The sequence below is a fragment of the Pygoscelis adeliae genome, unplaced genomic scaffold, assembly GCF_000699105.1.
Source record: "Pygoscelis adeliae isolate BGI_AS28 unplaced genomic scaffold, ASM69910v1 Scaffold68, whole genome shotgun sequence".
Taxonomy (NCBI): Eukaryota; Metazoa; Chordata; class Aves; order Sphenisciformes; family Spheniscidae; genus Pygoscelis; species Pygoscelis adeliae.
Genome location: NW_008825501.1, coordinates 4915736 through 4932017, shown reverse-complemented (window position 1 = coordinate 4932017; position 16282 = coordinate 4915736). Strand labels below are relative to the sequence as shown.

The following is a 16282-nucleotide window of genomic DNA, read 5'->3' as shown; positions in this document are numbered from 1 at the left end:
CCCTCAGTCTCTTGATTAGTCGTAATGATGTGTTCCTGCATATGTCATGCTGCATGTTAAATGTGGTAGATCTCTTCGTACCTGATCCAAAGCCATACAAAGTCACTGGAAAGACTTCTGTATTTAAATTTATCTTTGAATGGGGGTGAAGGGGAAGTGAAACATATTCATTTTCATGTAAAGATCATATTTATTTTTCAGCATGTTTTTTATTTTGATGAAGTCTTTGGGGAGTCATGTACCAATCAGGATGTGTATATGAAGACAGCTCATCCTCTCATTCAGCATATTTTTAACGGGTAGGGCATCAGTGCTTACATTTGTTATTTTTTGCCTTTTTGTTTTCCAATTTCGTACACTGCTTTAATTTTCCTTTTATGCTTTTCATCTTTTGAAAAATACATTCATTTCACCTTTGCCACATACCTTCACCCTTTTAGAATGTCTTTGATCGCAATTTTGGCAAAATAAATCAGGAAAAACTTTCCTCACATTTGGTGAGAAATCTAAATCACAGAGGAAGTTAAAATTGGACCGCAGGTGCAACAAAGAGACACCATGGCCAGCCTAGAATGAAAAAATGTGTGCCAGGATTTCTGAAGTCTAATCTCCACTCTAACAAAGGCTTCTGTGTGGTGTAGCACACTCATCTGTAGAGGAATAATATTACCTCTTTCATGAGACTGCTGTGAGATATTTTTGCATATATTTGTACAGTTCACAGGGCAATAGAAATTATTAATAACCTTGTGATGTATTTTTGTTTTATTGATTTATATTTGCTTAGAGGTTTAATCATAATTACATACATCCCAATTAATGGGAAATTGATGGTGGCTTTACATGGGTGATCTCATTTTCATGCAAAGCAACAACCTTGAATATCATTACATTTTTGAGTCTTTGAAGGAAAGGATTACATATCCATGATGAAAGTCAACAAAATGGAGCATTCTGTTACTGAAAATCTCCAAGTATCATCAGCAGAGACAGAGAGTATCATGGTCTTGAGAAAAGTAAAGTGAAAAAGGAGAATGAGGCTTGTAGCTTGCTGTGTAACAATTAGTAAAGGCACTGTTCACATTACAGCTAACCCAGTAATGTCACCAAAAGAGATGCCACTGTTTTTTCTCAGCTTTCCCTACCTTTTCTGTCCCTCCTGCTGCATCCCTTTTACTGGCATTGATCTAATCTGACACCATGGTGAGCTAATTCTGCAATCTAAACTGGCAAAAAATTGTTCACTGTGCTTACTGCAGCCCTACGTTTTTACCCATTTCTCTGCCAGGGTACTGAGCCAGCTAAAAAGTCTTTTTTAAGGTAGGAGGGAGTAAATAATTTGTTCTGTAGTATTCCTTTTTTGGCTGATTCAGTTCCCTGAATCTGTTCACATCATACTTGTGGGTTCAGTGCTTGTATAAGAGCAAGGATGGGGAAGGAGAAGTAGGCACGCAGTAACCTCAATGTAGATGGGATTGAAGGGCAGTGAAGCTGTATCCTGAGGCCTCCTTGGCATTTTCTGTGCATTGCCATTATAATCTTAAGATGATATGATGACAAAGCTGGAGCAATCTGGAATAAGACAAGACTGTGGTTTCACTAGCTGGAGTGAGTGAACCAAACAGCTCTCTGCCACTGAAAGGGGATGATCCTCTTCCTTACCCCCAACTAGACACATTCCCATATGTTACGTGAAGTCAGTTTGGGCATATTTTGTGAACCTCTGTGAGGTACTTTAATTCACTTAAACAGCAGAAAATTAGCTTGCAAAAAAGTGAAAAGCCTTCTGTTTTTTCAGTGCAGTAAAGTCAAACACCAGAGCCAGCACAGGCAGGGTTGGGTCAGTGGGGTACGTCACACAGCTGGGAGCAGAGGAAAGGAAGAGCAAGACCTTCCCCTAGGCAACAACAACTCTTTAGATTGACTTAGCTGCATGCAGGACTGCAGCCTAAGACAAAGTAACCTCACTCAGTAAATTATAGTGCTGGGGTGTTAATTTTCATCAAGTACAACATGTTAATACAGAACCTGACTTGTGGTTGTTTTGCATCTAATGCACAGTCATTTTTCTCTGTGATTCATAATCAGTAGGATTCCCATTCATAATCCTATGATACTTCTGCAGCATCTAAACAGCTGGAAGAATAATAATGAATTCTTAGTTTCCTTAAATGCATTTTTGGCATCTGGAAGAAAGGAAGGCATCTGTGACATGCCAGATCTCCATAGGACATGCTTGGGAATCAGTGTTAAGTGTTTTGCAGTTTCCCAGATAGGATAGCAAACCAAACCTCATTGCTAAGAGGCCACTACAGATAGATATCGACATTGCAGAATCTTTTTTAGTGGATATGAATAAATCAGATGTGACACTAAAAATATAAGCTATCTTCACAGAGGCAATGCAACCTGCTTTGCATATGGGCAGACTGGTGCTGGCAAGACTTACACTATGATAGGTACTCACCGGAACCCAGGACTCTATGCCTTGGCTGCTAAGGACATCTTTAGACACCTGGAAGCATCACAGTCAAGGAAAGATCTCCTTGTTTTGATCAGTTTTTATGAGATCTACTGTGGACAGCTTTATGACCTGCTAAATGGAAGGAAGAGGTATTTAAATAAAAATGCATTTTACTATAAACCTATGGTTATGAATCAGTTGGTTACTGTTTATAAATCAGTTACTGTTTCGTGCAATTACATTTAACGTATTACTATTTATAGTAAATGTTATGTATTTAATTAGGGTTGTTCCTAGGAGCTACTTAGAGAGGAAGGCAGAATCTGACACTAAATACTGTGGCATTGATAGGGGCTCCTGGTTTTTACTATTTGGGGAGGGGGGAAATAAATAAGAATAAGGACCTATGGTTGAGATGTGAGCTCATGCTGTTTTGCTTACACTATAATAATATAATAGCTGAACATCCATAGGTAGATAAAGAACCTTCTTGTGGTCAGAAGTTCTTATGCCAACCATTGTGGAGTCCCTGTCTTTCCCTGCTCAAACATAACCTCTGGCTGTCCCTCCTGCTGTGCCACTGGGGCCTTGGCTCTTGCCACTCTAGTCTCTGAAGATCCCGTTGATCTCCCACTTGTCATGCTTGACACTGCAGAGTCTTCTCACCTTCTCCCTGAGCGCCTTTACCCGGCAGCCCAGTGACTCAGCCGGAGAAAACCTCTGCAGGTGATGCTGCCATCACCCTCAGTAGCAGCACCTCAGCCCCAGACTTGTTTGGATGGACGTATACTCCTACAGGAGCTCCATCCGGAATGGAAGTCAGGACAACTCAGTACATACTTGGTATAAAAAAATCACTGTGTCTGAAATCTCTAAATAAAATAACAGTCAGTTAAGATCTCAGCAGTAAAATCTTTTCAGAGTGATCTTGAAGGAACATTACCTGTCAGCTGGAGGCCTTTAGCAGCTTTGAGAGCACAATCCTTAGAGCCTGCTGGAGGGATCAAGAAGGAGGCTTTCTGCCTGGGGAAGTGAGCATCTGTTCACAAAGGAAGCACCTATTTCTGTGCATGTGTGTTCCCTTTCTCCAAAACAGTCTTTAAAGAGCAGGTAGTGTAATCTGCTATGTAAGGAGTCGACTTACTAAGGAAGACAGAGCGTCCTTATATTCTCTGCGTGGCCATTAGCTATCTTGCATGTCGTTGAAGGAGAAGATTAAACTTCCTCCCGTGTGCATCATGTCTGTATTCTTTCAGTATACTGTAACATTTCTGTGTGATTTGTAGCAGAGGTGCTCTGAAATCGGACTCTATGGCTATGGGAGCTGCTTTAAAATCCTGTGCAAAAATCTTGGGAACTTGAACAGAGCATAACTTACAGGCTGAACTTCCTAGAGAAGCCCGAGATGCAGTTTAAAGAAAGACAGGAACTCCAAACTGTAAACATGATAATTTACTTCCCTGCTTTATTATATTCCTGAACTAGCTGAAATGCATTGCTAATGTCTTTTTAACAGTGAAATGTCAGTGGTACATATTATAAATGAAATACCTCTTCAGCTCTGAAAATAAATTGAATGACAGTGGTGCCTCTCCCTAGTCAGTAGCCTTGATTGCTTTTTCACAGTGTCGTAGCACTGAAATGTGTTTTCATTGCTGCTATTTGAGACTCCTTTCTGCACTGTTTCATTTTCAGGCTTTTTGCAAGAGAAGATAGCAAGCATGTTGTTCAAATAGTTGGCCTGCGGGAGGTTCAGGTGGACTCTGTAGATCTACTGTTGGAGGTAACCTCTATGTGATTATTTTTTGTCTTCTACACCCTGATTTGCTGATTTGTGAGATGTGTCATTTGCAGAGATTGTTATTTGTTGTGTAGTACGTGTCTATGTTCCTGTTTAAAGTTCTGAAATTGGCAACCCCAGCAGACCTCTGAGGAGCACTATTAAAAAGTGCCTGTATTCAGTAAGCTTCTTGGGTCACTGTGACTTGTGTTAGCGACATGCAAGCTGTTGATTTACAGCTGTCGCTTCTGCTGCCACTCCTTATGGAAAGATCTTTGCCAAGAAATAGACTGCTGTCACTATTCCAGAAATTAAATAGTGTCCCAGCAAGGGACCCTGAAAGCTGGATAAGTATTTTCTCCCAGTGTGGTTTCTTTGGCTTCTATGAACTTAAATTTTCTATATTAAAGGTATGTGGATGTGGGACAAAAGATATAAATTTGAAAATTAATAGAACTAGAAATTAGAAAATACTTAAGATTGAGGTATTGATCTGCATTAGGATTAAGACACTGCTTAGATAATGATGGGTGTTAACAGCCAAGTAAATTAGGAACTTTAAATGGTAGCTGACATTCAGCACAAGCAAGGCTTCAGTTTTCCTTCCCTGTCTGGCTGAGCCCTAAAAGGGCACTGGTAAATTTTCTGCATTGTCCTGCAGCAAGCAAGCTGGTTAAATCTGCTTTTTATTTAACCTGCCTTTGCATAGTTTAATTCCTTTCTCAGTAAGGAATTGTAAATTAGAAGTGCCTGGTAGTGTAATTGGCTCATTAAAATTGGCATGGTTTTGCCCACTTATATTCCATTTAATTTTGTTCTTCATCTTCCCATTAACTCCAAGCTTTGGGACATGCTGGTGATGCTTCTGCAAATTAGAGTGTAAATTTGCTATATGGTTGATTAACACATTCCTCTGTATTATCACATTCCATACGCAGAAGAGCTATTAAATGACTTTATTCTCACAGGTATCTTGGCAAAAAAATAATTTTATACTGTCCTTTCGAACGCGGAAATGTCACTGGCTTGACTCAGAGCTTCTGGATAGTCTGCAACAGATACATGGGAAGAGTCTTGAATGCATCCCGAGTTATTCACTATTCATTGATGTTGGCTTTGGTTCAGAAATTATCTGCATTTAGCACTAATTTAATGGTCGGGAACTGCAGCAGTTGGTTAGGTTGCTGGTTGAGAACTGGCCACTGAAAGGCAGGAATAATGCACATCTGTCAACTGAGAACGTATTGATTTTGCTAGATAATATTTTGTTCTTACAACCAGAAACAAAATTAATGACTGTTTTATGAATGCCTTGCTGCAGTTGCTGCTAGACTTTCTGCGATAGCCCTTAAAAGTTTGCAAAGAGAATTATCCTGATTTGTATCTTGAAGGAGCCTTTGTCCTTCTGCCTTGCCTCTCTTCCTTGTTTTCTTATTTTATTGTTGTATTGAGTATAATTGATCTTTTAACTTTGTTCCTTCCTCTGGCATAATTTCTTTTAGTTATGGAAGCGGAGAAAGGTTTTGGCACTCGGTATTTTGTGTGTAACTTTTTGGATAATAGTACCCATCTGTTACATAAGAAAGTGAAATTTTGAAAGAACACAATGAATAGTCAATCCCATGAGTCTCTTAGGTTATGTATGCAGCCTTTCTTTCTTTCATTTCTTCTCTTAGGTTATGTATGCAGTCTTTCTTTCTTTCATTTCTGCCGTACTTTTGTTTTTAATTGTATAGTTTGGATATTTTGCAAATCCAAGCAAATGTGCGGCGCAACAACTTCTTACCTGCAGTATGCTCTCTAAGCTCCGTAGTGTCACTGCAAGTAAGTCCATATACAAAGTTCTGAAAGAAACATTGGAAGGGATCCAGTCTAACTTAACATCTGCCTTGCACCAAATTTTAAGGCTGTAACGAACCATTCCTCATCTTAGGAGGACAAGATCTCTTTCTGAGAGATTATGTTTTTATTTACAATTTGCTTGGATTTTGTCTCCTTTATTTTGCAGGTGATTTTGAAGGGAGGAAAAGAACGTAGCACAGGAGCTACTGGAGTCAACTCAGATTCCTCTCGATCTCATGCTATCATCCAAATCCAAATTAAAGACACAGCCAACAGGACATTTGGAAGGTAAGACTAGAAGCAGGAGTGCTCAGGGCTGATGAGGAAGTTGAGCCCAGGGACATCCAGGAGGCAAACAAAGAGGAGGTGTTGAGCTAGTGGGCAGCTGTGAGTTAAATCAGAAGATAGGGTTCAAAGGGACTTTGAGAAGTTTCACAGTCCTTTCTCTGTTCCCAGGGAGAGCGCTTAAGCCATATCTGTGAGAGCTTTGTCAAACTTGTTTGTAAAGATTTCCAGTGAAGGAGTTTGGCAATCAAATCCATCCCTTCATCTTTGGTGTTAGAAGGCTTTTCCTCTCTGGCATTAATCTGGCTAAAGGTAGATGTCTGCAATGGGCATATCCACATGTGAGCTGGTCACCTTTGAAGTCAGCAGAAAGAAATAGTCGTTTCTGGAATCTAATTCATGCCATTCTGCAGCATCACCTATATCAGGTCAGATGGATTTGCCCCTCAAAGCACCTCTGTCCTGTAATTGACTACAAAGGGAGCCTGGGATGACTAGCTCAGATGGAGATGATTCCATGTTTGCCTTTGGTCAGAGGAATCCTAATACCTCACCTAAACCTCCCTGATAATTTAAGAGTGTGACTTTGATGTTATCTGCAGCAGACAAAAAGAGAGGTTTACTCCCTCTTGTAGCAGCCATTTTAGGTATTTGAAGACTGTAATTGTACCTCTTCTCAGTCATCTTTTCTTCAGGCTAAACAACCCTCAAGAAATACGTCTGTGGAAAGAGGTCTAAGTATCTGTGTTATTGCTGAGTGTCAAAAAACCATGCTGACACACCCTTCCAGCAACTACCGTGCAGTCTTGCTTCCCAGGATCTTGTTTTAAATACAAGGCAAAATGGAAGAGCCACAAATAATGGAGAGATGCAAAGGCGGAACAGGCAGGCTTAGAAATAGAAGTGTATGTGGTTATGTAGGTGTGGCATGTGTGCCATTTTTTTTGTTACTGAAAGTGAAGTGGAGCTGGAGTGGGGAAAGGATCCCAAGCTACGCCTCTAAGAGAAGTCAGGGCTGTTCCAGAAAAAGAGGGGCAAAGACAAAGATACAGTGCAACAGTCAGTACAGCAGCTGGCACCCAGAGCTAGGGAACGTGAGAGGGAGTAATGGAGTTTTGTGGAAGGGAGGGAAAAGGAACACTGACAACTCAGTGTATTACTACACTGGAAATTTCTGTTCATGTTGCCTTGAATTCCCATTTGACAGGGCAGTTGTCTGTTTTACCTGGAAGGAGAATCAAGAAATTTACAATTTCTTTAACTGCGTTCTTAGGAAACTACAGGCACAGTGATTATCTGGAGAGATGAATGTGTTGCACTTTAAACAGCTTATCCATTAAACTGGAGCACTCTCATCACACTCAGTTATACTTTCTATTATGATTGTGTTAGTGCCAGGGTGCTCTGACACTGTTTCTTCTGCTATGCTTATTTTGGCATCTCAGATATTTCCAGTGGGTATTTCTTTTTGTTCAAAAGTAGTTATTTCTAATCATTCTTCTGATGTCATGTGTTGCAGTCCTCTGGTTTAAAAAAGAAAAAAAAGAGAAAGGAAAAAGGGAAAAAAAAGCCCCTGAGATAAATGCAACTTTGTTTTTTCTAGGATATCATTCATTGACTTGGCTGGCAGTGAAAGGGCAGCTGATGCCAGAGACTCAGATCGACAAACAAAAATGGAAGGAGCAGAAATAAACCAAAGTCTTTTAGCAGTAAGCTACTAGCATGTCTGGGGAAGGTTTTGCATTTAATTATTAGCATGTATTTTAGGATAAAAATGAACCACAGAATTATATATGTATGTATTCCATGGAGGAGAAAAAACAACCAAAGTACTAAGTGTGTCCAGTTTAATTTGTCTCATGCCTGAAAGACAATTTAAGAGGGAAAGATTTTGTGATGAAAATAAAATCTTTTTAATCCATTCTTACAGCCAGCCAGGTAAACACAGCACAGAGAATGTTAGGTACAGTATAATGTGTCCCATATTTTATATAGGAAGTTTTGTCCCTTTTACTTCCAGAGAATATTGGCTTGGGATTGCCGTATTTGTTTCATAAAAGCGCATCTGTTTCTGCTGCTTATTTTCATCACTTGAACTCAGACTTCTTTTTCAAATCATGAGTAAAGGACTTAAATACTCAAGAGCATAGAAACTAGTAGTTCATGTGTGGGGAGAAAGGAACAGGAAGAAATGCATTCTTAATGCAAACTGTCTTTTATAAATGTACACAGTTACGTAAAGAGCAGAGAAATGCCATCAAGGATAAAGCAGAAGTGTCTCTAAGTATAAATTGTGCAGAAGACTTTGCAGCTCCTTTAATTCAAATGAAAAAAGCTCACTGATGACTGAGGGCTTCTCTGAGTGAGACTGAAGGTGATATGCAATCAGTGAGTATGAGTCAACAGTGCAGAAGTTAGTGCACACAACTGTACCTCTTAGTGCGCTGTAAAAAGGAGGTGCCTTGCTCTGTTTTGAGAATGTAGGATGTTCTTTTGCACAGAGGCTTTCCGGCTGTGGAACATTAGCATTCATACTGGGAGATAGCATGTAAAGTGAATGTGTTTCTGTACTTCCTGCTTTCTTGAGTACTTGCTCGTGAGTCAGGACCTGAATAGAAAGGATTCTTGAGAAATGAGGCTTAATGTAAGCTCATGAAACTCTTTTAAAAGGAACTTTAAAATCAGAGTGTGTGTGTTTTTGGTATTGTGTGAAGCTGAGTAAATACCTAGGCAGTCTATGAGTAGTGACTGAATTAACTATAAAAGGCATCTTTGGGTAAGTCTATATGACCTGCAGCCTGTAAAACCTAGCTCTGCCCTCAATGATCATAACACTTTCTTCAGGCCTTAAAACACAGGAAGTTTGAAGTTTGCTGCTGCTTTGAATATTCATGTTAATTTCAAGTACAAGATATTCAGGTACTGCAATTATGAGAAGCAGAATAAAAAATTAGAATATTTTGATCTCTTACTTGTTAGAGGTGTGATTTTTAATAAAATGCAGTAAAAGTGAGAAATACATGTCATTTTAAGTGGGTGTATGTAGAATGTAGGAAGGCTTTAAATGTAGAAAGGCTGCTTCATGCTAGTATCTCCATGACAATACTGTAATCTGCTTATTTTTCCTTCGATATTTGCTCTAATTGACTTGTCTCATGGCTATATGGTCCATTTCTGCCAATTTTAGAGAGCATCCAGGCTTGATATGGAGTGTGATGCTATTGTGCTTATTCCAGTGGAAACATGGCAAAAAAATGCACATCTTTGAGTTTGAACATGACATCTTTTTCCAAGGCTGGTAGTAAATTAAGGGATGTTTATTCAAGCCTACAGGCTACCTCTGTTGATGGTTATTAACCACAAGAACATCTGATGCATTCTGTGAACAGCATGAGTGTAGCTAGCTGCTCATGTTCTGTTGGTTTTAATGGGAATTCTGTAGCTGTATCTCCACTCCCTGGGTAGTCTGTTGCTTTGTTCTCACTGTTTTGTGTATAGTTCTTATTAGCTTGTCAAAGGTCACAGTGACATGTCTGTTTAGACACACAGGCTGTATCTATACTACCTTCTGAGTGTGGGTTTGAACCTGGGCTGGAACCCAGCTCCCCTCACAGCTAATTGTTTGGTGCTGATCCATGCTCTCCCCTTTGGTTGGGTTTGGTGTGTTGCACTGGTGTGAAGAGGAAATGGCTTGATATCAGCTGCCTTCTAACACAGCCTAGTGTACCCACACATAGATGGGACATCTAGATTGCATATTATAGTCAGTATAGGGAGGAATATGCACTTATTAGCTCGTGCTATCTCTGACTAACGTATGAAAATATTGCCAGAGTGGCATAAGAAATTTGCACTGCTGTTGTCCAAAGTGTTGGGGTTTTTTTGGAAGGGGAAAAGCTTATTTTAGAAGAAAGAAATTTATAAGAGATGGAGCTCAAAAAGCTCTGTTCTTAGCGTGTTACAGGTATATGAATCTGGGGTACACCTGCCCTGCAAGCCACAGCATAGTTTAGTGTACACCCAATCTGGCTTCAAACTAGCTAGCTATGGTGCAGGCAGCGGCAGGTCCACAGTAGTGTGGAGCTCTGTGTGTGCTAAACACGTGTATTTACCCGGCTTCTTGGGTTTTGTATAGTCCACAGGGCCGTCAGGCAGGGCTAGCTGTGCTCTGTGCTGCAGCTTTGCTCTCTTTGAGTGCAGCTAAACTGCTGCTGATACCTGAAGTAGCTGAAGCTGGCAGTTTGTGGCTGTGGCAGCAGCAAACTACCCTTGCGAGGGACATCACATAGTAGGAGCCGAAGGTGCATGAGGGAAATACTAAATTCGTAGGTTAGGTTTGATGCAATTCAGTTCTTTGCCAATGTGTGATCGACATGTTTTTCCCCCTCTGTTTTGTTTTTTTGTTTTTTTTTTTTTCTTTTGGTAGCTAAAGGAATGCATTCGGGCATTGGATCAGGAACATGCACATACTCCTTTCCGGCAAAGCAAATTAACTCAGGTAAAACAAACAGAAAGGCAACAGCAGAGATTCCCTGATGAGGACAAAATTAAAAAAAAAAAAGGCATGATTCAATAACTGCTATTAAACAATTGAAGAAAAGAAAAATGCATAACTTTTCCAAACATTAATTTTAAACATAATCACAGAATTAAAGCCAACTGCCAGTTCCCCCAGTCAGTCCTGGGGACTGGCATGGTAAAAACAGAATAAACCAAATACTAAAACCAAACAAAAACCCCAAACACTACCTTCCAGACTTGTTCCGTTACCATCCATCTCCTCCCACTCTGCAACCAGTCTTGCATCTTCTGTGCAGTAACAGTCATGGGAGATTTCATCAATATTTCTTCACTCCAGTTGTAACATACACTTTATCCCACAAAACATATGGGTGCCCTTGTGGCACCTGGTGCAAGGGCTTGTTCAGAGCCCCAGTTAAGACTCGTATTTGTTTTAAATTGTAAACAAAGAATTGCAAGACAAATTGAGACAAGACGACTACATTTTTTAAAAAAAGAGACAGTAACTGTGCATCACTTGGCTCATGTTAAATTGCCTCTGTTCACATTGCTAATTTACAGGAAATGCAAGGTAACTTAGCCTAACTTTTCATAAGTTCTGAGCTAATTAAATCACTTTCCCTCATATTTTGTGTAAAATAAGAGCAAGCACATGTTTAAAAATAAACACATGAATTGCTGAGAATCTTATTTTTTCCTTCAACCCTAGGTGCTAAAGGATTCTTTCATTGGCAATTCCAAGACGTGTATGATAGCCAACGTATCACCTAGCCATGTAGCTACAGAGCATACCCTGAACACTTTACGATATGCTGACAGGTAGGTGATGAAGCTCAATCTTGCCAAGGTGAAAAACACAAAGAAAAAAGTAATGTATGATATTTGTGATTACATTTTATTTTGGTGGCATTGGAAATGTTGTTTTAGGCAAGAAATGCAATTTTCACAATGCAAATACCTGTTCCAACTCTGGGTCTTGTAAATCCTTTCTGATGACAGCTTTTAGTGATGAAAATATCACTGTGCTCCCTGTAACTGCAGGATTACTAACCTCAGCAATCAAAAGTTTTGTTTTAGTTTTGTATTGTAGTTCTGCCTAGAATGTGTGCAAGTCCTTCACCCTCCCTCCTACACAGGAGGCAGTAAATTCCAAGCTGTGCAATGCTGGGATTAAGAGGACAAGAGATGCTTAAGGGGAAGAGGAATAAAGGAAACAGTTGAGGGGACGCTGTGATACCAGTTAAGCAGCTCTTCACAGTTGCAGTGATGAGTCTGATCCAGGAGCACTGTAGCCCTGTACATATATCACCTGAGCTAACTAGCCCCACTGCAACTACTCCAAAAGCCCTAGTTTGTGTCTTGTGGGACTCTATGATATGCTGTGGAGAGCACTAGCTTGTCTTGAGCTGGCACCGTGCCATGCTGTGTTACAAAGTGTGGAAATGCAACCCCCTTCCACTGAAACAGAGGCCATCTTCATTCATTTGACCTGTTATGCACTGTTCAAGGAAGCACTTCAAAATACTGCTATAGACCTTTCCAGAAGTTCAGGTATTTTGGTGGAGGGGTTTTGATGCCTGTGTGGATCACTAGCAATTAGAACAGAAATCGTGACATTGAATTCAGTGTTTAGCCTTAATATGTGAAAGCATTACTTTGTTCTGAAGACATTTATTTGAAAGCATGACATCTAAAGCCAGCCTCATTTACAGGGTCAAAGAGCTGAAGAAAGGGATTAAATGTTCTACCCCTGTCACAAGCAGACGTCGGGCAGCTGGAAATGTATCTCCAAAACGTGTCCAAAACTCTCCTTCTTTGCCACCTGGGGAAAAGAGCTCTCCAAAGAAAGTGAAGCTAGGCCTCCAGCATCCCTCAAATGCTACAAAAACAAAGGCATGTCCTGCAGCACCCCAGCCACTGAGTGTCCCTTTTACCTCTACCCCCAGGGGAATCAACAAAGGACATGGCTGCAAAGGAAATCCCAGCTCACCGTGGTTCCACCACGCTAGCCCAGTTAAGGGAGTCCTACGGATAGCACATCCCCTGAAGAAGAAAACTGATGATCTGTCCCCCAACTCTGAAAAGAACCCCACTGCGAAGGATTTCATCATCAAAAATGCTGCCATGGCAGAAACAAAAGAGAGTGGCCAGAGAAACAAGTATATGCAAGACAGGCCACCTGTCCAGTGCCTGAAAGTCCAGACGGTGCAACCTGTTCAGAAGCAGCTTGTTTCTAGAGATGATTTTTCCTTTGGAGATGGAAATCTGCCTTCTGACAGCAGACAGGAATGGGGAAGCACCTTTGCTAAACCATGTGTTGAAACCTGGACAAATCTGCCTCCATTTCAGAAGGAAAGGGAAGAGCATTTACGTCTTTATCACCAGCAGTTTCAGCAGCCACCTATTCTACAGCAAAAATTGAACTATCAACCTCTTGAGAGGTTTTTAACGCAATACAAGCCCCAGGAGATTCAAGTGAAGCAGGAGCTGAGCCTTACTCCCACAGAAGTACAGAGCAAAGAGGGGATGCAGCTGGAAGATCTGGATGACAGTGATTTCAGTGAAGATTCTTTCTCACCTGTCTGTAGTCAAAAGAGCGTGAAAAGAAGAAACACCAACAAATGCAGTCAACATTCATTTTTCCTTCATCAAAGAGAACAAGGAACTGAAGAAGAGCAAAAAGGCCAAAAGCGACAGGATTTGTTTTTTAAATATGCAATACCCATGCAAGAACATGAACTAGATGACAGCTGGGATTGTAGTGAGGGCAGCCCAAAGACAGAGGAATCCATTAAAAATGCAGGCTGCAGCAAAACTCCATCGGACTGGAGCTATGACTTAACTATTGAGTCCTCTCCAAGCAATACTGCAGAAAAACCTTACTGCCTGCAGGAAGATCCTGCTTGTAACTGGAAAAACGGCAACGATTTCCTAGGAGATCACAAACAGTACAAATCCAAACACAGATGTCTCGTTTACTCCAGTGAAGCCACCTTAACTCCAGAAAAGGATGCTTCAAACCCATATGTTTCTCCTGTACTGAAATCGGGAACTCTAGAGTGCAAAGCGATCGACCTCCAGCATGAAGAGAAGGAAGAATCCACTTTGGATAGACAGGCTGCCCTTGCAGGAGACGTAAAATGGAAAGCTCGAAAAAATGGAGTTAACCATTGTGGATCTTCCAGTTGTTCCTCAGGATTCACTTCTGAGCTAATGGCCCCTCTCACAGTATCCCTCCTTGACTACGAGGAAACAACTGATACAGAGAAAGTGTCTTCTAACCAAGAGAAGTCCCCCCGTGTGAAGCAGATGTCGGACAGGAACATACATGGCTCCCAGAAAAGGTGTGAGGAAGAGGGCTGGCAGTGTACGAGAAGCAGAGCTCTGACAGACAGCATGCTGGAACTGGGGGAGCAAATGCGTCGTAGTGGAAGACATTGTGCCCTGCTGCATTCCCCACAAACAGGGGACAAGTGGCTTTCACCCGCCTGCTGTGATGTGAAGGCAAGCTGCTGCCTTCTGGGCTCAGGTTCATCAAAACAAGGAGTCGTTCACAGTTTATTTGTTGGACGTGACCTGACAGAAACATCCGCAGCTGAATCCACGGGCTCCAGGGGAGAGAAAGAGGGTGGTTTGTTTCTTAGTAACTCAACGTGCAAAGACTACTCAGGTGGCAGACAGTGTGATGCTGATGTTAAAGATAGTACTGGTAATTCCGGAAAATCTAACTCAAATCAAGGACCCAGTGTTGAGCCCATGGCTCAGGAAATAAATGCTGATATACCTGAAAAAAGCTATTTTTCAGATGCATCGTGCTTTGTCAGTGTGGGAAATATAGATTACACAGTCCAGTCCCCCTCTCAAGAAAGCAGCCTGCTGTTGCAGCCCAAGTCCGGACTGAGGAATGAGGGCTTCAGCCATTCTGAAGACCCAGCCAAGTCATCGTTCAGCAATGAGGAAATAGGGTTGCTAAAAAACAAGTTAATGCAGAGTATTGTCACACAAGAGACTTTTGCTGTGGATTCAGGATCTGCAACCAAAGATAAGCCATTAGCAAGTGCAAAGAGCCCCTCTGGCATGTCCAACAGCAGGTCTCCAAGTGCTACATCAGAGATGGGAAAATGGCAGAGGGAAGCCCTAGAAAAGGCACAGTAAGTCTTGCTCGTCACTGAAGTTTGTCATGAAGCTTAGAGATTCTAGACACGTGATACATTTGCCTTTATTTGTATATCATACTCATATGCACTTTAAAAACTGATGGGAAATCAATCTATGAAATAATTATTTAATAAAATTAATGATAATTTATAGTCATTATCTTACATGATTGCCTGTAATCTAGTGATATTTTAAAATCTCACAGGAAGCCAATTATTCTATTAGAGCTTCCTAGGGTAATGCTAGAGTAATGAATATTATAATACAAACTGCAGTTCTCAGTAACTAATTGGCTTCCTATAAGCTGTGAAGTACCTAAAACATACGAAAACCTCCCATCAAGAAGCAGGTGATAGCTGTTCCATCCCTATGGAAAGAAAACCAGCTAGAGCGGCTGGGCAGTCACTGAAGATGTAGGTGCAAAGCTTCAAAGTACTATGAGCTGCCACTGTCAGCTCCCAAGGACTGGACTGCATTCACGTGACTGAAAATGAGTTGTTGGTCAGAGAAACTTGCTCAGAGGAACGAACAGCAGCACTGCCTTCCCACTCTGCCTGTTTTTCACCGAAATGGCTTACAACCTCATGGTTGTAAGCCATTTCACCAACTAATTAGACAATTTTTTTGCTCCTAGATTTCCCTGTGGTAAAAAGCAGTATGTGCCCCTGTGCTGCCTATGCTAACGAGAGGCTGTGGTCACTCCTCTCTTAGCAATCCTCAGTCATCAAGGTCGTCTTTAACCCCAAACCAGTGCAGTCCACTGCACTTCAAGGAGCACTGGCGTGCACTTGCTGAATGCCAGGGACCACAGGACAGCAAGGCTTCTTCTGGGGTATTCCTCCTTCTTAAAGGTTTATTGAGGCCAAACAGTAATTATAGGTAGCGCAGCAGGCTGTGTAACCAGTGGTATATTTTTGCATTCATCAGACAGGCTGTAATTCGGGCCCATCGGCAGCAGCTGGATGAAATGGCATCCTTGTGCTTCAAGGAAGAGTGCTTGATAAATCAGATGTCAGCAACGGTAAGTGTTGCAGATGATGATTTCCGTGCCCATTGAACCTGCATAAATTAATCTTAGAGATTATTAACTTGAATTAGTGATGTGACATTCCTCATCAGTTCTTCCTCTCATTCTCTGATGCCTCCCTGAGTCCTAGGAGAGGCCACTCATTTTCAGTACCTGTTGTGTCTTTGCCAGTCTCCACACTGCCAGGTCCTTGGGGGAGAAGGAG

At 41.2% G+C, this 16282-nt stretch overlaps 1 protein-coding gene across 1 annotated transcript in view; it reads left to right on the top strand.

Annotated features, from left to right (window-relative positions):
• Positions 1–16282, top strand: part of KIF24 (kinesin family member 24) — a 24895-nt gene that overhangs the window by 6395 nt on the left and 2218 nt on the right. The window contains exons 3-11 of the mRNA XM_009331547.1: positions 202–299; positions 2398–2613; positions 4160–4247; positions 6253–6374; positions 7975–8080; positions 10798–10869; positions 11602–11711; positions 12605–15043; positions 15978–16071. Coding sequence (XP_009329822.1) covers positions 202–299; positions 2398–2613; positions 4160–4247; positions 6253–6374; positions 7975–8080; positions 10798–10869; positions 11602–11711; positions 12605–15043; positions 15978–16071 — 3345 coding nt within the window. The remainder of the gene's footprint in view (positions 1–201; positions 300–2397; positions 2614–4159; positions 4248–6252; positions 6375–7974; positions 8081–10797; positions 10870–11601; positions 11712–12604; positions 15044–15977; positions 16072–16282) is intronic.